This window comes from Accipiter gentilis, chromosome 19 (genome assembly GCF_929443795.1).
Source record: "Accipiter gentilis chromosome 19, bAccGen1.1, whole genome shotgun sequence".
NCBI classification, from domain to species: Eukaryota; Metazoa; Chordata; class Aves; order Accipitriformes; family Accipitridae; genus Astur; species Astur gentilis.
In genome coordinates, this window is record NC_064898.1 from 10518849 (window position 1) to 10541559 (window position 22711).

At 40.8% G+C, this 22711-nt stretch overlaps 1 protein-coding gene across 4 annotated transcripts in view; it reads right to left on the reverse strand.

Moving 5' to 3' along the window:
* ELMOD1 (ELMO domain containing 1) overlaps positions 1-22711 on the reverse strand; it is a 270336-nt gene that overhangs the window by 25258 nt on the left and 222367 nt on the right. For 2 of the 4 annotated variants that reach the window (XM_049823556.1, XM_049823553.1), the window contains exon 2: positions 8980-9074. The exons of 1 other annotated variant lie outside the window; for it this stretch is intronic. In XM_049823556.1, coding sequence (XP_049679513.1) covers positions 8980-8996 — 17 coding nt within the window. In that variant the 5' untranslated portion in view covers positions 8997-9074. Of the gene's footprint in view, positions 1-1249; positions 1389-8979; positions 9075-22711 lie in introns of all 4 variants that reach the window. One more of the 4 variants, XM_049823554.1, reaches the window with a different exon arrangement.

Genomic DNA, 22711 nt, shown 5'->3' on the forward strand with positions numbered 1-22711 from the left:
ACAGGAAGCCTCTATTTTAAATACAAAGTGAAACCTAAAGAATGAGGAATCACTCCCACACTGGAATCAAGTTTTAGACAAGCAAAAAAGTTTCAGCTGCTGATGCTGAAATATTTGGGTGTCCTGTCCCACACCATCCACTGTAAGATGTGCCAGAACACGCTACTGTGAGGAGTTCCTACGTGCTTCACAGCAGGTTATTACCTTCAGTATTAAGAACTAGGCCAGTTACCAGGAGGCAAGTCCATCATCAGCCAAGCAGCTATTATTTAAGTTTCCAACAGTCAGAAATGTAAGTCAGTTAAAGAGCCAATCTCATATAAAGTCAACTAATGCCTTCAGCTGCAACCTTTAATAGGGGCTTGAAAAAAGCCACAGGCTGACATTGGGCATTTTGGTTTTCCAGTACACATTTGGTATCAACCTTCACAGATTTAACTAGTCCATCATCCCTGAAGAGTCCAAACACAACCTATAGCCATCCCTCAGCCTCCTCAGCACACCCCAGCTCTGTAGTAAGGCTGAAGGCCTAGAGAAATTAATACAACAGTAATGCCAAACTGGAAGGTGGAATGTGGTAAAACAAAGTTCTGGGTTTTCACCATAAATTTGCAGCAGAAATTAGGGTGCTTTCTTTTAGCCTGCTTTGTTTCCAAAGGTTATGTCTCTATTAGAGCAACTCACTACCCAGAGAGCTCATTTATGTGAAAGAAGTGATGAATGACTCACTTAACTTCATGTTAACAACCCATGTAAGATTTCCTGCTAATGAGCAAGATAGCTCCCATAAAACCCACATGTCCTTTAAGTAAGCTCATGCCTACACTTCATTTATTCCAGGGCTGAAACATCACAACCCATTTCATTACTCAAAACCTTCTTTCTTACTATATTGTGTGATGTGGATAAGTTTTGGGGTAGGGATGGCAGGGAAGGTGTTAGGTGCACTTGAATTATATGTTGCTGCCTTTAAGCTCAGTGACAGATTTGCAAATCAAAGGAAAAACTCTAAATGGGAGAGAGCTGTGACCACGATTGCAACCACCTTCCCCACATAGTTTTGCTTTGGCTGTGATTTACACAGAGATTAACTAATAAAAATGCATCTACTAAAAACATGTCACTACAGCACGCAAACACTACATCTGTGATTCACTAAAGTATACTTAGCAGCTATTACTAATAAAGCAAACAAACACTAGTTTTGACTAGGCAGCTTATAGAAAAAAAACTTAGCCTTTGTGGATACCTTCAAATTTCTACTACTCATCCATCTCAAGCTTACAACAGTTGAAATCTTCCATTTGTAACATGAACGGCATAAAAAGTAACAAGTTTGTTTTCAAAGGGTTGATCTTTATAAAAGGGAATTCTTGCTTGCAGAAGTCCTGTAATAAAAGCACACTAGTGATTAAGACAAGTTTTATGTTAGCCACTACGCACTTCAGTTCACATAAGCAAAGTGGAGATGCTAGCAGCTATAAAACAAACCACGGCATATCATGAACAAGAAGCCACATGGAAATGTAGCATGAGCCACGTGTTTGACTACAGCATGGTGGCATTAACCTCTGCTTTGTTTTAGAGTCCAATGCCAAACCTCCTCTCCACTCAATCTCTTCAGTATTTATTTTTTTTTCCTGCTTGCCTTTGGAGGTTTTGTCAGCACAGAAAATAGCGTGCTTCACCAGCAGTTTGCATAGTCACGTACAGCAATACTTCAGATCCTGAGGTGAGTTTTAAGAACAGAAGCGTTAGAGAAATGAAGGTGTTCCTCAGGGTCTTGCACTCTACTCTTCCACATCCTGATACATCCTTCTCCTCCTGTATTACATACAGTTGCACAGACCTACAGATTTGTGTTTATACACGTACAGTGTGTTACAAGAGTTCATATGAACACTTATTCAGGTAAAACAAACAAAAAAACTGCATAATAAGATACTGATGCACACAGGCCTAATCAACAGGCAGTTCCCTTGCCAAGGATGCCATATGAGTGGAAACATGTGCAGCCATCCTCCCATGAGAAGTCAGGGTTACACACTCCCAGTGTTGATACCAATCACTTGGATATCAGAAGCTACCTGTTAGGTTCTGAGCAATAACAACACAACTCAGCATAGTTCTCCCAGCTTGGCTCACAGAGTCACTGAACTCCAAGATCAATACTACAGAAAAATGTACTTGTTACTTGGGTTCCAAGGCAGGGGGGTGGAGGGGTGGTGGTGATGGAAATCAAAACAACAAAATATTCTGAAACTATTAAGTATTCCCTTGCATATCTGGAAGAGACTTACAGAATACCACCAAGTGCTTAAAGCTACAACCACAATAGCCTGAAGTGACACAGAAATGTAAAGTTTTCTTTTGTATAATTAGCAAACATCAGTTAAAGGCTCATATATGCACCTATTTCACCTCTCCTTCTTCCTTGCTCTTCTACTTTTAATTCTTTCATACCTTCCCTGCTGTATGTCACTGCTTCCAAGTTCTAATTTTCTGCTAAGAACAGCGTTAACCAAAAAAAGAATTAGGCAGTCAGTACCTTGCAAGGACTATCAGGAATACTGCAAAACCAAGCAAGCAACCGATCTCTATCAGCAATAATGGGCCTCACTAGGGGTTCTGGAGAGCTTTCTTCCATGAGGGAGGGGATGAAGAAAGGGGGTTCTACAATTGCTAGGATCTTTGCAAAACAGAGAAATTTAGAGCCAAAAAGAGCACAAAGTAAGAGTACTGCTGCTGCAGTCACAACACTTCTATTCCCCACAACACATGCTGCTCTACCTGGGGTAAGAAAGCATACAACAGCAAGAAGCAGAGAGAACCGAGCATGTTGTTTCACACCATGACGTTGCAAAGGGAATTTGTTCTCTTGTTGACAGAATTGGTTCTCAACAAGCAGTCACAAGGTTTGCCCTCAACTAGCCCAACTGATCTCGGGTCAGTGTGATGGGAATGGCATACATGATCATTATTAGAATTTACACATCTCTCCAACAACAGTATGACATCACATTTTCATGAAATCTGGCTCCTTATTTAAAGGTGACTGGGTCTAGACAGCCTTCTTCCTGATAAGGAGACAGAAGCAACATTGAACAAAGGTTTCCAAAGTTGTCTAATATTTCTGTGAAGCTCTTTCCTGTGTGAGGTATGTTCGCCTAAGTAGCAAGGTGTATGTATAATGCAACATGGTATTTCACTGACTTGAAGGGAAGTAGAAATTAATTACTGTGCAACATTTTTTAAACTAAAAATTGACGGTGCTTATTCCCTCCCCTGGTAATTTCAGAACCTTAGTATTTTCAGAGCTAGTAACTAACAGAACAAATACTTCGGGTAAAATGAAAACTTCAGCAAGATACCCAATGCTAGTGACTGGACTTAAAATTGGGGCAGGGGGGTGGGGAAACAAGCAAACCCCAAAAACCAACAACAAAAAACCCCAAACCCACTAGTTTAAAAGAATAAAATAAAGGTCACTATCTACTTGCACATAATTTTCTTTCCTGTGTGTCCCGTTTTAGTTCCTATGGATAGGAAAGATTCTTACTCAACTATTTTTCCTGAAGGACACACTCAGCTCAGAGAAGAAAGTGTTACACACCAGTATTTCCTTCCGGATAATTCCGATTATGGCTTGAGAAGTCAAGGACATACTAGTTATGGATGACAAGCTGTCCAAATGGGTGAGTAAGCAAGTGATACTACTCTATTAGGAGCTGATTAACTTGACTATCTTCGGGTTTTTTTGTGAAACTTAGAGCGTATACAAGGTCAACTAAGTAGTAATGTACCAATCACCCTTTCTGCCATAGGCAAACCTGCTATTAGCTCCTTTCAAACATAAGAAGTTTTTTTCATTCTGCATCTTTGCAGACTTGACAACTGAAATCCACTTTATCTCTCCATTTAGACATGAAAGCAAGTCACTGTGGCAACTAAGGAAGACATAAGAGTAGTTTTTAACAGCAGCTTTCCACACTTTACCTGCTCTTACTTTTTGCTGACTTGATTTTCATTTTATCTGATGCGATTCCAGTAAAACAGAATTTATGCTGAAAATCTGCTAGTGCTTATATACTGTTTTGCAGTAGATCAAGAGAAGGTGTCAAGTTTCCAGGATTCGTTGAAAAAACCTAAGTGTCTGCTACAGTTGGTTCTCCAAGTCATTATTTCAGATGTTTAAGGTAAGTTAGTCAAAGTGGAATTGTCACCGAGAGACTCTTCAAAACCCCTTTACAACAAAAGAAAGCACTGAAAGATAAAATATTTCACGGAGAAACAGTTTTATTATTTCATAAGTAATATTACAGACTTTAGGAATAATTCATATCAGAGCAAGCTGAGAAAAAAGAAACCTGGAACAGCTATTTTCATTTAGACATCGCCTTGGATTAGAGATATGAGCATAAGAGTCCTGTAGTTTACTGGCCAACAGCACTCCCTTAAATGTAGGGATTTAGAGTTATTCCAAATATTAGACTGTTAAAAAACCCCTTCTCCTTCTACTGGAAAGCACCAGCTGTTGAAAGCAGGCAGATGAAAAGCCAGAGATGAACTTCTGTTAATTAAGGATCCCCCAGTCTAAAAATTATATTCTTATAAGAGATGTAGATGTCAAACCAGCTGCTGTTTGTGCAAGCATAGCCCCTTTCTTCACTATTCAGATGTGTAATACAGTCCTGAGAAAGGCAGGGATAGACGAAGTAATTCAGATTGAGAAATAAGACTGCACAAGCAACTAATTCAGTTTAGAACTTATTTTGAAGTTTTGCAATTGTTCAAATACTGTAGGACTTCAGTTTATTAAAAGCAGAATTACTGCATGGCACCACAACATGTATCTTCTCATATCTTTTTAATTGTCTCATTCAATGGCTGAACTTTGTGTTAGAAATGTACTATGAGATGCATTTTTAAGTTACTTTTACAATGACAATTTCACTTTCCAGTTAAAGCACAAATGGTGACTGTCGGCGAAGATGGGTAACTTCAGGGTCAAGCCATTTCTCAACAGGTAAAGACTACCCTTCAGAGTACATCTTAAAGAAAAACCATACACAAACAATCTCCCCCAAAACTAAACCACCCACCTCGCATCTCAAGTAAACACCCATGTCAAAAGCAATAAAACATTATGCCATAAGTTTTTAAAGGGATGTTGCATACTTGTCTATTGTTCTAAATATCAGTAGGAACAAATTTCATCACCCTCATGTAAAATACAGTTTAGCCAGTGTTGTCAATGGTATGAAGCAGACATCTTTTTACTTCCTTTAAACTTGAGGATGTACCAGTGTTACTTGTATAAAACTAAGCAATTGCTTCAATTGTGGAAGAGCAGTCAACGTTCAAAGTTTTACCTTTTCGATTGCCTTTCATGTGAGGCCCTTAAAGCTCCATATATTTGTGGATCATGCAGATTGTACTCTATACTCAGCCCCAGTGAGGCACATCTGGAGTGCTATGTTCAGGGCTAGGCTCTCCAGTACTAGAGAGACATGGACATACTGGATAGAGTCCAACAATGGACCATGAAGGTGATTAAGGGACTGGGAGCATGCATTGTAGAAGGACAGACTGAGAGCTAGGGGCTCAGGGGAATCTTATCTATGTGCATAAATACCTGATGGTGGTAGTAAAGATGACAGAGCCAGATGCTTCTTGGTGCTGCCTACTGACAGGACAAGAGGCAACAGGCACAGACAAAAATGCAGGGACTGCATTTAAATCTAAGGGTGTTTTTTTAAGTTTTGTTTTGTTACTGTTTTTAAATTGTAAGGGTCATCAAACAATTGGAACAGGTTGTTCAGAGAGGCTGCAGAGTCTCCATCCTTGGAGATGCTCAAAACATGACTGGACACAGCCCTGAAAAACCTGCTGTAACTGACCCTGCTTTGAGCAAGGGGACTGGACTTCATGATTTCCAGAGCTGTCTTTCAACCTCATTAACCACAGAATCACAGAATAGTTGAAGACTAAACAGGGCTTCTTAAATGGAAAGGTCTGGTGGAAAAAAGACAATTCACTGATATTAAATACAAAATAGACTATGTCAAATGAGAGACAGGAGATGTCAAGCTGATTATAAAAGGCCATGTCAAAGATTCAACAGATGAGTAGTAAGCACAGCAAAAGCAGCATGCAAATTATACTAGCTCCTCATTATCTGTACTCACATCTACAGTGTTTTGTTTGGAAGACAAACTTCAGTAGCAATCAGAGAACCCTGATGCAGCATGCCTTTTGATAGTAGCAGCAGAGACTACAGCGTGCCTCCAATACACAAACCTAACTCAGACCTGAGTGGCAAGTCTGCCTACAGGTGAGAATCTTCTCTTACAACAAGCTGGATTTGAAAGCCACTGTTGAAAGTCCTCCTTGGGTCTCCAGGTGAATACCTGCTGCATGAAGTTGCTGCAGGTAAACTACAGTCACTATTCAGAGAGAGCAGTTGAGATTATTTTAACTTTACAGACGTAACTGTATGGCTCCTCTCTCCATCTGTTTTATGGCATTTTCTGTGTTGCAGTCAACGAGATGACTTGCAGTTCCTGTGGACTTAACTCATTGGATTTAAACACAGAGATAATCTATGCCGTCAGCATCAGCTAGTCCGGTGTATACTTCATGTTGTGCAACAAGGAAAACACTGTGCCACTGAGCAGTTGTTGCCATCGGTACACCACACACAGCCCTGCATTTAATCTTCACAAACAGTTAAGGATGCTTTTAGCAAGCTCCTGGGTCACTGCTGCTATTGTTAATGGACAAACACTAGGGGACACGTTATACGTTAACTTGTTTATTTTCCAGCTGATTTCCAAGCTGGAAGACTTAATATCCTTGTCTTGCACATATATCTCTCTGCACCTCCAAACTTTACTGCCTTATTCCCTATCACACAAAACTGCAACCACAACACATACAACAGAACTCGCTATCCCCAGTAAGTGCTTTTCTTGGAGGATGACCCCAGTTTATTTCTTAATCACCCCATATTTCTTCTATATTTACAAAATATGAGGAGTATAGTACTCATATCAGTTCATGTCAAAGGATTAACATAAATTAAGAAAATCCAGATGCTTGTAAGTAAACAGAATAGCTTTCCTATTTCAACAGTGTTTTCCTATTTGAGATGCTCTGTATTGACCCCCCAATGCAACTTTCTGTTCAGCATTTGGAATGTTGGACTTTCTATAACAAAATCCTAGACTGTGTTACTTACATAAGCAATTGCTTTTCAGAAGATCTACCTTGGCTACTTAAGAGAAGCTAATGCCATCAAGACTTCTCAAATCTTTTAGGATTCACTGACTTTGGAAATACCATGAAAATAAGTAGGAAGTAGTTTCTCCAAGACAGCCTCAGGAACCCATACATTCAAAACAGCATGCTTTCTCCAACATGGAAAAACCACCAAGGGGCCAGGACAGCCAAAGGAGGGCAGAACCAGCAGTTTAAAGGGAGAAGCAAAGCATTTACTGTAGTCAGGGAAGAGCTGGCAGCTTAGAAGTTGTCAGCAGCTCAGCTTCTCAGTCAGGAAGGAGCAAAATTACATTATGCTCAAAAGATACCAGGCCATTATGAGGGCAAGCTGTAACACTCTCTGTGAACCCAGCTAGAGGCTCCCACTCCTCCCACAGGATGGTAGAGTCCAATTTATGCAGGATTCACAGCCCAGATCCCATATGGCACCAATTTGTGACCTTGGGCCAGGCTGCTGAGCAAGACTGTGTGGAGAAAGAAAGGTAAAAATTAGAGGAAGGACTGCCGAGATGAAAATCATTAGCAGGATCCAAGGAAGGCTCCAACATGGGACATTATAAAATTGTAAAGGGAAAAAGCACTGCAGGGACATTAGCCAGTATCAATGGAGTTGGTGAAAGACTTGGGACCATCTAGGATCTGGGACAGAACTGCAGGGGCCAATCCTTTCCCTCCTGACTGGTGCCCATCAGGGTGGTGAGCACAGTAACACTTAGCCTAATGGCTCATTAAGTCTTAGCTGTCTTTCATGGGTGTTGGCAAATAAATAATCACTCTATACTTTTAACCTGCGTATATCCTGCTTACAGAGTCCTTTTGCAGCTAGCTCAAGATACTCGAGGAAACTGACCCAAACACTCCACAGAAATGTTTAAGCCAAGGCTGGCTTGGCAGCAAAATCATTACAGATGATCAGCCTAGAGGTAATGATGCCGATATCCATAGTGTATAAGATTCTTTGCTATAAACAGTCGAAAAAGAGAGAAAAATATAGTGACAGATGCTCTATACAGAAGCACATGTTTCAGCTCTCTTGAGAAGGTTTTTCTCATCAAGAGAAAATATGATTTCTTTGGTTTATACACAATTAAGCTCTTGATCTGTATTAGTTTCTAGGAGTGCTCAATTCTCCCCACTGACTACAGAACAAAGACAACATGGGCTTTCTGTACTTAGAGCTTGTGTCTCCAAGTTCCCCATTCTACCCCTGGTTTATAGAGAAACAGCTGCAAGTCATACGTAGGAGCAAGTAACAGACATTTCTCCCCAGACTGAACACAATCAACTTCAAAAATATTTGCACATCTTCACCAAGCCTCTCCCCTTCTCCGCTTTCACAAATAACACTCCAAAAATCCAGACAGCAGACAAGAATGGGAAAGAAAAAACCCAACATTTTTGTTGTGTTACTGTTTCTCCTATTTTCCCCTGATATATTAGACACTACTGATTTGATACATCACTGCTCCAATCCCACAAGACAGTTCCCACATTCTTTGCTTCTATAAAGAACTGGAAAAGGAATTTTAAATTAAAATAGCTTTAATTAAATAGTGAAATCTAGGTGAACAGAAAACAATCTAGTATAAACTAGTTTACACCTTCTGTACCACTGGTAACAGCTAAAACACTTCACTCACTGCAGCATAGAAGTAATTAAAATAATTTAACATTTTTGAAAAAGTACAGAACTGTTACCTTAGGAAGTGTTTCATGGTGACCGTTTGGTTTGTGCTGCTAGAACCGTAATCTATTGATCACTGATGACCTCTTCTTTGCAGGTGATATCAGTGCTGTAGAAATAGAATTGAGATGTCTTTACTAACAGGGGAAAAAAAAAGCGGTACTTCAGTTTTCTAAATTACTCTTAACATATTTCCCATGTATTTCCATAGATGTTTAAGAAAACTCACATCAATAAAAACAAAGTGAAAAATTGTAATTGGTTTACAGTCTTCAGCCTGAGCATATACTTTGACCAGACTACACTACCCATGTCTCTTCTCAGAAAAGGAGTACAGAAATAAGTAAGAAAGCTCAAAGAAAAATCTGGAGAACTTCAAACACTTCTCATGTTCTTCAAACACCTGTCTGGCTCACAGCAGCTTCCAAGTGGCAGTTTCAAGAGACACTCGGCTCACTCTGCTGTTAAAAGCCCTCTGTTCCCCAAAATTTGCAACAGCGTTTGGAGACCTTGGGTAAAAATAGCATGTAAGCAAAGAGCTACTACTGGGTCCCGATTTAATTCACTATAAGAGATGTCAGGTAATCAGTTTTCTGGGTGACCAACTTTATTAAATGATACATATGGTGTCTTAAAAATAGATACAGTTGACCAGGTTGCCCATCCATTCTGAGATCTGGTGTCCTACAGTTAATTTTTATTACAATTACCATTTAGTTCCAGTAGAGGAGAGGAACAGGAAAAATTCAGGAACATCATAAATACAACCCTGCCCATGTACTGCAGACTCTCCCCAGTCACCACCCTCTTTACATCAGGTTTCTACAATGAAGTATTCACATACAAGCAATATTTGACTAAGAGATGCAGACTTCTCAGCTTACTATATTTTATATCCTGTAAAAGGCAATAAGATATCTTCACTTGCTGCCAGAAAACAGGGTACTGCTACACATCTGCTATTGGGACAGCTTAATCCAAGACTTAAAGGGAGCAAGACCACCCTTTCGAGCTCTGTGCTGGTACAAACCACACACAAAGGCCTGAATGAAAGCTGTGCTGTTAAATCATTTAAGAGCCCATGTTTCACTAGCACTGCATGCAGCATGCTGGAAAGTACCTGGAGGCCTCAAAAAAAAAAAAATCTAGCCTCTTTTGTCACAAAGTTATAAATCTAGAGGACCTCAAATGCATTTTCTTTTGCTGGACCTATCAGCACTGATGGGATAAAAATCTTCTTACTCTACCTTGTTCTCATATTCTTTCCTTTTTGTAACTTGCAAGTTTCACATTATGCTGTTGCCTGCTGACAGGAGCAGAACAAGCATTTAAGTTGAGAAAAATGCAGCTATCTTGTTGGATTACATCACATACAGCTTTCTAAAAATACATAATCCCTGAACTGTGAAAGCTTCATTCATTTATATTGTTTTTGACTGGCTGAATCATGTTGCTGTCCCCTGAATACAGCTGTAATTGGTGCTGGCTGCAGTGACACCTGCTTGCAAGGGCAGAGTGATGCTAACATCAAACTGTGGTTCATTAATGAACACAATAGGCAGGCTCCTAACACTTCCTGCTACAGCTTTTGATAGGTCTTTGACAACAGCAAGCACAGGGAGAACAGAAGATAAGCAAAAACTGGAGGGGATGTAACCTACTCCCCTTCTCCAGTCTAATAATTTGCTGTTTAAAAGATACAATTTGTGAAAGATTCTCACAGCTGAGTCTCAGCTTTTTAGCATCAACTTGAACAAAGGAAGCTTCACCACAATATTTGACCCATAAGGGCAGTAGTGTAAGGAACACACCAGAAGTGCCAGGAGCCGTCAAATCAACCCCCTCTAAAAGTGTATGCTGGCCTCAGCCTCTGAGGTCAGCTCCTTCTTGATTCTGATCAAGGTCCTTGTTGAAAATTACGCTGCTTCTTCACTACTGCTTTAAAGGGAAGAGAAGTTCCACTTGCCTAAACTCCAGAATTGGTTCATCCAAATGTGGCATGGTAGGAGCTTCAAGACACTCTCCCTTCAAGAACAGTTACCAGCTACATCCAATTATAAATTTGTTTTGAATGCTCATTAAAAATTAAAATATAGTTTATGAAACAGTTTATATAGTCAACATTGCTGTTCATAAACCCCTGCCTTCCACCCAGAAAGCTAAACTCAAAGGAAGGTTGTTAGTTGCAAAGGAAAAGCATAACTAAATGATACAACAAGCATGACAAGTGGTTACAAAGTGCCAGTTTGGGATGTCTTTAAAAGCCCATCCTTGGAATTACGAGAATAATTCTCCTTGTTCTCTCCTTTTAATTAAAAGGGGGTGGGGGGAGTCACTAAAATGCAACTTTACAGATGAAGTCCTGATGCCACACAAGTCACCATCAAAACCCTCTAGCTTGGAAAGGATAAGTTCACCCTGCAGGCTTCAACAACTAGTCCCCTACTGCACAGGCCCAGCCAATAACCAGGTCCATAGAAAGGCTACATCCTCAAAAGCAGTTTCCTCCACTGGAGCACGAAGCAAGAAAATTCCACCTGACTCTACCAAGAAAGTTTGAGACCTAGAGGCTAGACTTCCAGCACAAACAAGAGTACAGAGAGTCTATGCTGCTGTCTTGGTTCTTAAGGTAAAAAGTTTACTTTAATGTCTGGCAGACAGGCTTTTTAAGTTCTGTCATCTGCTAAGTACAAAGATAGAAATTCATGCCATGGTCTGCGATTCTTGCAACATATCACTTACATGGGCACACATACACATGGCATTAAGCTATTGACATCCAGACTAGACTGGGAAGCCAAATCAGAAGGCGAGAATTTACAGTCATCTTTAGACAAGCAGGACTGGAGGGCAGCATTCATCATTTACATACACCTCCATGAGTGATCCTCTAGAGGAGTTCAGTAAAGATTTTCTGTGATGAAAACAGTATTTAAATTCTTTAAAAAGATTGTTACCACAATTCACAACTGAGTAAATTCAACTATTCATAAACCCATAGAGCCAACAATTTCTGCCAACATCTTTTCCTCTCAAAATGTAGTAGATTTCTTTTAAGTAAAAAAAGAAATAGAATCCCATACAAAATAAACTAGTACTCTAATTTACTTCCAGTAAATTTGTTACAGCGTCTCAGTGAACAAGAAGAGCAGCTGTAGCTTTGGACAACATTTACACCACTTCAGAGTTTGCCTGAAAAGTTTCAGTCAATTGCCATTAGGTGTGCTTAGAGAAAAAGCATTTGTGGTCAGGGAGAGGGACTTGACTTACAGCCTCCTGTTTCCTTAAGGAAAGAGTTTCCTCAGCACGTTGGATGTCTGCAGATCAGGAAGGCTTTCAAGGTCCACTTGTGGGAAAGGAAGACACATATGAGAAAAATATTTCTACAAGTGACAGATGATCAGGGTAATGAATATTTGTGAGCTTGTTAAAAGAAAGAACACAACAATTCTACAATTTAGTTGAGCAGTTTGACAGCAGTTATGGATTTGGGGAGACTGAAATACAAGTTTCTGAACACTCAACTTCCTGCACTTTTGAAATACTACTTTTGTCAGAAAGTGCCAGACTTCCAGCAGGACACCCAGAGCCAGCAGGTACCCAGTGGGGAGCAGCCTGTTGGCTGCAACACCCACCCACCACTCTGAGAATCTGAGTTTGCACTTTTACATGGTTTCACTCATGTGAACTTGCTGCTGTGTTTTTCTGCAGCCTAAGAAAATGTTCCAGCTTTAAGCTATAGACACTCACATTTTCTCAGTAAGGAACCTGCAAGATACTTCCCCTCTTCTCCTTTTGCAGGCAGCTTTTCAGCCTTTTTTAATTTTAAGTTACGCAGCTGGAGCAAGCCTAAAGAAAAGTAGGTTTGATTTCATTAACTATCTTTCATTAATTCCCTAGAAGTACCTCACACCAACACCACAGATCCACCACTGAAAACCTCTTGGACCAACATTTAAAGTTTGCTCTTTGGCATGAAGATACTCATGTTCTAAGACCCTAGAGTGAGGGTGACAGAGAAAGGACACTGTTTGGGTCTCCCATATGCTTTAGTTTCTCAGCTTGCAGGATTGTATCCCGTACCACACCACTTCCACAAAAATCAACCTCCTCCTCCCTCCAACAACACACCCACGTACCCATTCACTGCCAATTGTTTCATCCAGTTTATCTTAAACTAGACAGGAGTTTCCCCTCGTAAAACTAGCTGCAGCTTTTCTTGGAGGTGAAGCAGTACTACAACAATCACATAGAACAGCAACACTATTGCAAGATCTGTCTCAAAATATGAATGGATCTTTCCTTAAATAAACATTAAGTATTTGAATTCCTGTGACTTTATGATCTTTTTAGTAGTATAGCAAAACATGCTTCAATCTGAAAGGTTAACAGTTGCTGGAGGCTGAAAGAAGTCAACAGTAAGCCTTAAAAGTCACCTCTGTCTGAATCTGACAGTTTGCTTTGTTTCTCTTCAAGAAAGCTACAGATACAGGTGAGGAAAAAAATTGTGTTAAATAACACAAATTACCATATTTGCAGAGTAACATACAAAACCAAGGGAGCTTTCTTCCTAATGTTTGTCTTGCAAGCTAATGACTCACCTGGCATATTGCAAACATTTTTAGAAGGTTTATATTCTAATTATAAAGAAATAATAGCTGTGCTGAAGAGACAAATCATCAGAACAATTAAGATGAGCAGGCTGAATATAGGACTTCATGTGGATCATTAGATTACAGTTCATCCAAACTTTCCTCCTCACAAAAAAAAAAAAAAGGGGGGACACACACACATATGTTTGAAGTAGAAGGCAGTAATTGCATCAGTCATCTTGAGTGGAGAGGAAAAAAACTCATTCATTTATTTTTAGGTTTAGTTCCTACAGTTTCAGAGAAGGTTCTTCTGAGCTGAATACCACCAACTACCATCATGATGTTGATTTCAGGTTGCAACTTCTCTTTCCAGTAGCATCCTGGGTTGCTACCTATCCCTCACTCACCTCAAAAGCCTACATGTATTTATTTGTGAGGGACAACAATCCTGAGCCTTATGTCACCAAAAGTGTTTTGCTACTCTGTTTTCCCCGATAGGAATGTTAATGCTTCTCTATCCTGAACACCAATCTGCGATAACTAGAATTAGAAAGGGGAAGAATAGCTGATATACGTTATGAATGTCCCTTGAGACCCTGGAGGATAGCAAGCTGGCCACAAGCCAGCAGCATGCAAAGACAGACGACAGCACCCTAGGCTGCATGAATACAAGCAGAGCCAGTAAGTAGATTGAAGGAAGAGATTATCTTCCTCTGCTTAGCACTCTTTGGACATTTAGACAGTCTAGTTTTGGGCCCCAGCAATACACAAAAAGACACCAAAAAACTGGAGAGAGTTAAGCAGAGGCCACTGAGATGTTTGGGGGAGGCAGGCTTGTTCAGGCCAGGGTAGAGACAGCTTTGGCATGACCTAACAGCACTTCCAGTGCCTATGGGGAGCCATCGAGAAATTTTAGGTAGACTCTTCATAGCTATGCAGGGCAAGAAGGTGAAAAACAACAAGCATAAACTTAAACAGGAGAGGTTCAGCCTGGATACAAGGTGAAAATTTTTCCCCAAGAGGACAGTCAGGCAGTGGCATAGGTTGCCCAGAGAGGTTGTGCAGCCTGAATCCTTTGAGGTTTCAAGCCCCAACTGAATGAAGCCCTGAGAAGCCTAACCTCAGAGCTGACCTTGCTGTGAGCAGGAGGTTGGGCTGGAGACCCTCCGAGGTCCCTTCCAGCCTTTGATTCTCTGCTTTCCCCACAGTCACTCTTATGGGGAGTTCTCAGATATTCTGAGTGATACCCAAGTACTCTATATAACAGACAGCGTTCCCAAGTCATTGCTATTTTATTAGTTTAAGACCTACTAACTTCTCACTAAAATCCTGTATAATTTGCAGTGTTCCCATGAAAAAAAGCTTAGCTTGTGGATGGAACAAGATTACTCCCTTTACCTCATCTCTCCCCACTACTCCCACCCGAAAGCCTCCACCACTCAGTTTGACCATAAACAAAGTCATTTTAAGGGACCTACAGTTCAAGAATAAGAGTCTGCAAGAGTCCTGCCAGTATTAATATAACACACAAAACCCCCAAATACAAATAAAACCCCAATGACTCTAGGACCCCAGTTTGGTCAAGCCATACTAATTCTCAGCAGGTATTGTTTGTCAGGCTTTATATGGGCTAGACACATTCCTACTTGCACACTCTTGCTCTAAAAAAGCCTGTGAGCATAAGCACATACAACACAATTAAGCAACACAAAGAAAGAGACCTGAATAAAAGCTTAAAATCACAACAGAATTGGAGGGCAGGAGGGCATAAAAGCCCCTTCCCCCAAGACACAGAACAGTGCTTTGAAAGTCTCTAATTCTGTAGTCCTAACTTAGCACTTCACTTCTGTCCATTACTGCCTCTTTAAAGTGGTAAATAGCATCACAGATATGAGACAGAAACAAGGAAGCATCAAGAGGGTCTTACAATACCTGTAAGACACGGTCACATAGGACTGCATTTGGGTTCAAGAAAACTTGTAAAATCTCACATGGCAAGTGACCTCTAACACCATCCAGTTCAGCCTACACACTGCAATTCCTCAGTAGATTTTTGCTCACTGGTAACCCATAGTTTGATGAAGATAACATCAAACCAAAACTCAGCGTTGTAGAAGCATCTCCACAGTTTGTTGTTGATCCCTTTAAAAGAAAAAGGTTAATGTTCTGTAACCAACTTTTTAAAGCAAACAATCCCCAAAATACAGCAAAGGAGATGTACATGCATACAGACATATTTTGTGTGCAGAACTATGGCAATAATCTACTTTTACCAATTTCTACTAGCTCTGTTCTATTACAGTGTTGAAAGATGTTGAGGACAAAATTATAAGTCACTTCAGGTCACCAGTGAAGACTTCACTGGGTACATCCTAATTCTAATACTAAATACAAAAAGTTAAAAAGCAGAGGAAGCTCTCCATATCCCAGAGTACTGTAAACTTCTAGTAACTTAATCAGATGCTTGACAACACTTCCAAGTGTTGTCTCTGTCTATAATGTTTCCATCCTTAACAAGCTTACTTATTGAAGAAAGCGTATTTTATCCAAAAGAGGCCCGAGTAGATGGTATCAGCTAAAAATGAAGTCTTGTGCTTGAAAACAGCCTTCAACCCACAGCAACTTCCCCCTACCCCTTCATACATTATAAAAAGGCATCACTTTTAGACGCTTCTCATGAACTTTCACTTGACAACTGATGAGTTCACACAGGAGAACAGCATAATCATCTGGGTGACTCGTGTATGCTTACATGGTCTGCAGTGCAATGTTTCTGGCCTACTTGCTCTGTTTCCAGACAAACCGTACAACAGCTTGTACTGCAGGCAAGTCTGTTCTAAATAAAACATCACACTTTGTAGCGATATTCCTTCAAGTTTAGAATAAATCCTACAGGACTAGATGCATAAAATCCAGAGCGGCTGCCTGGTTAGCTCCTGGACTAATTACTGCGGAAGTTCCGTGGAAAAATCCAAAATTACTATTTCCAGAAGTGAATGACTGATGCTATTTTGCCTTCCCTTCTTGGTTTCCACCTCATTGCCTAGATGAGAGGAGGGTACAAGGTAAAAGGCAAAGATAAAGTATTCACTTACCACGAAAATTAACTGAAGTCTAGATTTGCTTTAGAGCCCTACTAATTCCTAACACACAGTACTTTGTGGTGAAGAAACATCATCCTATCAATGGGTCATAGGCAGATCTGCCATGTCAACAGAGTTACAGCAGAGATGCCTGCTCTCTATCCTTTCTCCTACCTTTCCAACACCTGTTATATTTGCTTGGACCCGGCAGAGTTAATTAAGCCATTCAGATCAATACAACCTCACACCAAGCACGAGCCTGAAAACATGTATATTTAAGGACTTTCAGGTTTATTTTGTTAACTGACAAAAAAAATAATAATTAAGACAAGCACACCAGAGGTGTCAGGGCAAATGCCAGACAAAGCTTTCAGGCTAGAGGAGCATAATGCAATTTATTTATCCAGGAACTTGGTGAAGGTCAGACACAATTCATACTGATCTGACAGAAAATTGTTCCATGTGATGCCCAGTTTTCCCATCACTGTATCCAGATTACTTTGGCATGAAAGTGACAACTTTTCCACAGAACTCCAAGACAGACACACAAAAGTAGGGTACATGAGAGTTTCTGCATGTCCTTCTGTAATTTTACAGACGCACTGTTCCCTAAGACAGGATTCAAGAATAATGATCTCCCATGCAGTAAGCCAGTTAGATGATGTCATGAAGCACCATATTTGTGAAACTGTGAGTATCCTGCAGCTAGTGTTATGCACCACCTGTTAGCTGCCTGCAGTCCTGCAATCTGCACCAGGACCACAATAAGTGAGCAACATACTTAACCTACAGACAAGAGGACTAAAAACCCCACTGCAGGTTTGGGTTTTTTTGCAAACTTCATGGCCTACTATTTCATCTGCTGTTTGCTGCTCAGTGAGATGTTCTGCATCCCAAGCGGCAGGAAATCAGGACAGCTCCAAATACATGACCCTGCTGGAATCTCTGGTTACACACTTGCTGCCCAGAAGAACATGTGCAGGGTAGATCGCCCTGGTTTTATCAATGTCTGGAGTGAGGAGAAGTGGGAGAAATAATCTATTTACCCATGGAAACCAGAGAGTTTTCTTAAGTTTCTGCAATAAGTATTGAAAACTCCACGCTTCGGTTGAAACAGGTTTAATACCTTCTTTAGAGAAAAGTCTGAATGGCAACATGGTTTTTTAAAAAAAATAAGTCATTTTTTGGAAAATTTAGGGACATTTTCCCAAATCTGTTTTTCAGAAAGACTGTGTACCAGCAGCTACCAGTTGACTCTTCCACTTGGAAGAGTCGCAAGTATCCTACCAAATTTGAGTTTCTATCAACAAGGGTTGTAAACAACTGTAACAGTGACTGTATTAAGACTCACTTCACCCTTCTGTAGCTTAAGCTAACTCCAAGCAGCACCAAAATCAAGCACTGCTTCTATAAGTAGAGGAGAAAGAAAGCTAGGATGGAGTTTGGTGACAGGGACATTCATAGCAAGGAGGGATACAGTAACACAAACATCCCTCTGACATGATGAAGCAAAAGGAAAAAGGTGAGGAAGATCTGCAAAAGATAAACATGGAAAGAATAGTTTGAAGGTCAATGAAGTTACACCACCTGGTAAACAAGACTTACAAAACACTTTCAGGCATGGCCCAGGAACCATCCTTATGTGGTAATTGCACAAGATGCCCTTTCTCAACCAAGCATAAAAAAAAAAAAGTCAGTGGCATGGGAATTGTGAGGTGCCGTGGTGCTCTCCTTCCCTCTGCCACTTCCTGCTTGGTCCTACTGGGTGTTTGCTTTCTTTTAGGTGCTCAGTCTCAGACAGAAAAGGATGCTGGCAAAGATTTGATAGCAGAAAATTGGAAAGAGGGGAGAAGACAATGTGGGAAGAGAAGAGACATGAAGACCATTGGAAACTGTTCCTGCAACACCATTACTGAGTGTGAAGAAGAGCAAAGCAGAGCCAAGAATACAAACTAGGACAGTACGATTGACAGCATTGCCACAATACACTTACTCTTAACACAATGCAACAGTGAAAGTCTTCCTTCAGCATCTCTTTCTACTTAGAATAATGGGGCATATGGTTTTTTTATAGTCCTATCCTTTACCTCATAAATGTAAAGCGATAGTCAGAAAAAATTCTAAAAGAAAATAAATAAAACAAGTTTCCAGAATACTTGCAGCACATACACCTATAATAATTCAGTACTATGAACTGATCACATCCTTGAGATGGTAACCTGTATGATATAGCACAACTGGCAGATCAAAATTTTGTCCAGATTCAGCGGGTTGGTTGTTTTCAGTGGTTTTTGTTGTTGTTTTGGGGCTTTGTTGTTTGGTTGAATTTGGTTGCTGTTTTTTGATTGAATGGTGACTACAATCTCATCTTTTATGCTTTAGAACTAGTCCTGAATAGCTTGGTTTGCATATGATGTTAATTGGATGTTCAAGATGCACAAGGGCAAGAGCCCTCCCTTGCTTATGCTGCACCACTCACCTCCCACTCTAGAAGAAAAATACCCTCCCCCACCCCTCCCTCCCCAAGTTTAAAATAATTCCTACAACATGATAAATAAGTGGGACTGGGAAGAAAAGCCACTTCACTAAAACAGCCTATAGTATAAAAAAAAAAAGCTGAAACATTTTTCCCTTCCAAAGGGGAAATATTGTTGTGGTAACCCACCAAATAATTGGGGCAGATTCCATGACCTTTTCTTAATTTGTGCCCAAGGTATGTCCTGTTTTCCATCTCTTCCTATGGGAACACCATCACTCCTTTCCCTTCCTCACTCAGTTCAGCAACATCTCCTCTTTTCCTCCTTCAATCCATCTGTTCTCCTCAGGCTGCCTCAACACTGACAACGTGAAGGCCTAGCAATCCCAAATTTAACAAACCCCACATTCATCTTAGTGTTTCAGAGACACAACCTGTTTGATGGCAAGCATCCAAGCCAATGTTGATATGGATGTGGCTTTGTGAAAGCAGAGTGGGAGAGGAACAAGAGACTTGCTCTTATAACTGCCTACCAGAGCTATGGAAGAGGACTAGTTTCCATGACCACAGGACTGCTTTGCACTAAGGTGCCCAAGTCATATCACCTGCATGCCCACCCAATTGTGCAAATATTATCAACGCAGTAACAAGCTGTTGCGACACCACAGACAAGTCTCAGTATCTGAAGCATCCTGGAGGACAATGAAAAGTAGGGATTTATTTTTGTTTTTAAATATATAAATAAGACTACTAAAAAAATAATAAAAAAAAATCAGTGGCAAAACTTCCATTCGTTATCTGTGCAATCTGGAATTGGCCACAGGAGCCCTTGCTCAATATACTGATCCCAGTAGCATCAGAATTTTGGGGTCCTAGGAAACTTATCAGTTCACTTTTGGCAGATTCAGACACAGGCATACAATATGGGCTTGTGTGGCAGATGGTGTATAGACTAAGGAATAACTCTCATGTTTGTGAAATTGATAGCCAGTTGTACACAGTCCTAAATAAGCATTCTTTACAGGAACAGCCTTTCTTCCTTATGCACCTTCGGAAGACATCAGTTAACTGTGACTGGATTAGCAGCATGATGCAGGGAGCTGTAGAGACAAGACCTCATATAACTAATTTTCTTGGGTTTGTCCTGTCCCTTAATCTCTCTACTCAAGCATCCTTCCCTGGAGGGGAAAATACATACCTACCACAGGACCTACAGCTACATCAGTGCATAGCACAGATCAACAGAAGTGGCTCTGCTGATGAAAAAAGTGGTGCCAAGCATTTGAAATTGAAACTACATAGATGGAGGAAAGGCTGTTTGTTTTTAAACAAAACACCCATTATGGATGCTGTAGTAGCTCCAGCCTGGTCCCTGTGACTGAATGCCAAGTTGCAGTTGGTGTGCTCCCAAAACAGTTCCTCCTGTTCATTCTCAGGTGCCCCAAGACTAGTTCACAAAGTGAGGTGAAGAACAAAAAGGCATGGACAACTGGAACATTTGCTTCAAAAACACACTCTCTGCCTCAGCTAAAACATTAGTGTAGACAAGTATATTAAAACTAAAAATGCCCATGAAATAATTCTAGGTACAATACCACCAAAGAGGTGAGAGCTCACGGGTACACGACATTTCCTATAGAAACAGTCATGAGGACTGCAGTATCCCGTACCTCCTAAATCTGCTCTAACAAATTGCAACTTCACCTGCTCAGTTTGCCAATTGTTTTCAGTTCCAGTCTTTGCACCTCCCGTATTTCTCCTATTCTCCAGGCTCCTTTGTACATCTGTGACTGTAGCTGGCTGCACCAGAATAGAGTGCTCAGTCTGAGGATCTACAGACAGACTGGGACATGTTAAAAACACCATGCCCAACCACATGGTTCCACTCGGGTACTATACCCACTCTAAGTGCTGGAAACTATCTTCTTGAAGAGCCTCTCCACTGTAACAGAAAGCTGAGAAGTGTTTGCTCACATTTTGCAGGGGAGTGGGAAATAGCATTCCAGAATGAACTACCAGAAATGCCTGAAGCTAAAAAACTTGGTGTGGGGCTCTTCATTGGTTTTATGCTAAAGTGGATGAGAACTGCTCACTCAATTACAGCTGAGAGGTACTTTTAAGAAACCAGTATCTTTCACACAAGACTCAGTAATTGACTGGGAGCGCTCCCAGAGCAGGGGTCCTGGTTCAGTTTCATTGGGAGAGTTCAGGTCTCTTGTGGCGAGACTGCTCCAAGACCTGAACAGCCTCAAGGCAACTGGAGAAGGTCTCCAGAGGATGTGTCTGATACTCAAGCTGGACATGACCCAAATCACTAGTGTAAACATATCCATAATTTGTTTCAAGGCAAAGTCAAACAGGTCAGTTTACCACTGAAATGCTTGCTTTGCCTTGAAAAGAAGTGCCCACACAGTCCCACGTACCACTGAGAAATAACTCAGGAAGCTGCTCCCACAGCCTCTGCCGTCAGACTACTCTTTCCACCACCTGGCAGGAATAAGCAGTGTTTCCACCTTGGGCTCAGGCTTGGCAAACCCTGTGGTGTAGCACAGCTCAGCACTCCAGCTCAGTTATGTGGCTGATCTCATGCCATGTTACATGGATGCTGAGGACCCTAAGCCTGAACCACAGCCTCAGTCATGCAATACTACAACCATTCTCCGCATCTCTTTACATCAGTCTCATTTTTCATTATATTTTCCCCCTACTTTACCCTTCTTTCCTGATTGGAATCTCACCACCTGGCTTCCTTCCCACATTCCAGCAAACTGTACCCTGGAGTTTACTCTTCTTGCCTCCTTCCCAAAACTTGCATTTAAGAAGGGTACCATACTTCATGCAGTCTTTTGGCCTACATCACCAAGCAAAAGATTTCAAAGGAATGTCAAATAAAGCAAGCTTTCCAATCAAGAAGGCTAAGCAGATGTTCATAAAAAAAAAAGTCTCATGAGCCAGAGGGCATTAAATCCAACAAGATTTGATCTCCAGGCAGCCCAAGCTTGCTCTTATTGCAATTTTCTGCTAACACTTCAAATGACCCCTTGGGAAAAATAAAGCTTGCCTGCCTCTGTATAGCACTTATGCCCTGTCTGTACAACTAAACAGAATTTTTGTTAACTTTGGTTACAGCTGATCACAGCTTAGCTTTAAGTACAAGTTCTCCAGACAGCTTTAAAATACAAGATGATTTAAATACAGGCAGCAGTCTAGAAGCCTATACACACTAGCATTTGTGCAACAGCATTTTCTCTGCTTCCACCACTGCAATCAGTGGCAAGACTCTGTTGTGCAGGGGAGATGACAGATAACAAAATAACCACCTAATGCAACATAGCCCTTAAGTTTCCCTGCTTAAGTATAGCTTAGCTCAAGGGGCTGTGATTCCCTGGCATGAATGACAGAAAGATGTTTGATCAGAGGAAATTCTTGGGTTCACAAGTGTCAATGCAGCTAATGTGATGCTGTCCCATGGCTAATAAAGCCCTGTCTCAACAGCTGAGCAGGCAAAGGATTTGTAAACACTTTGGTTATATGCTTAACCCCAGCAGGTTTTTACACTAGCAGAACATGTTTTACTGTGCATCAGTGAACCAGC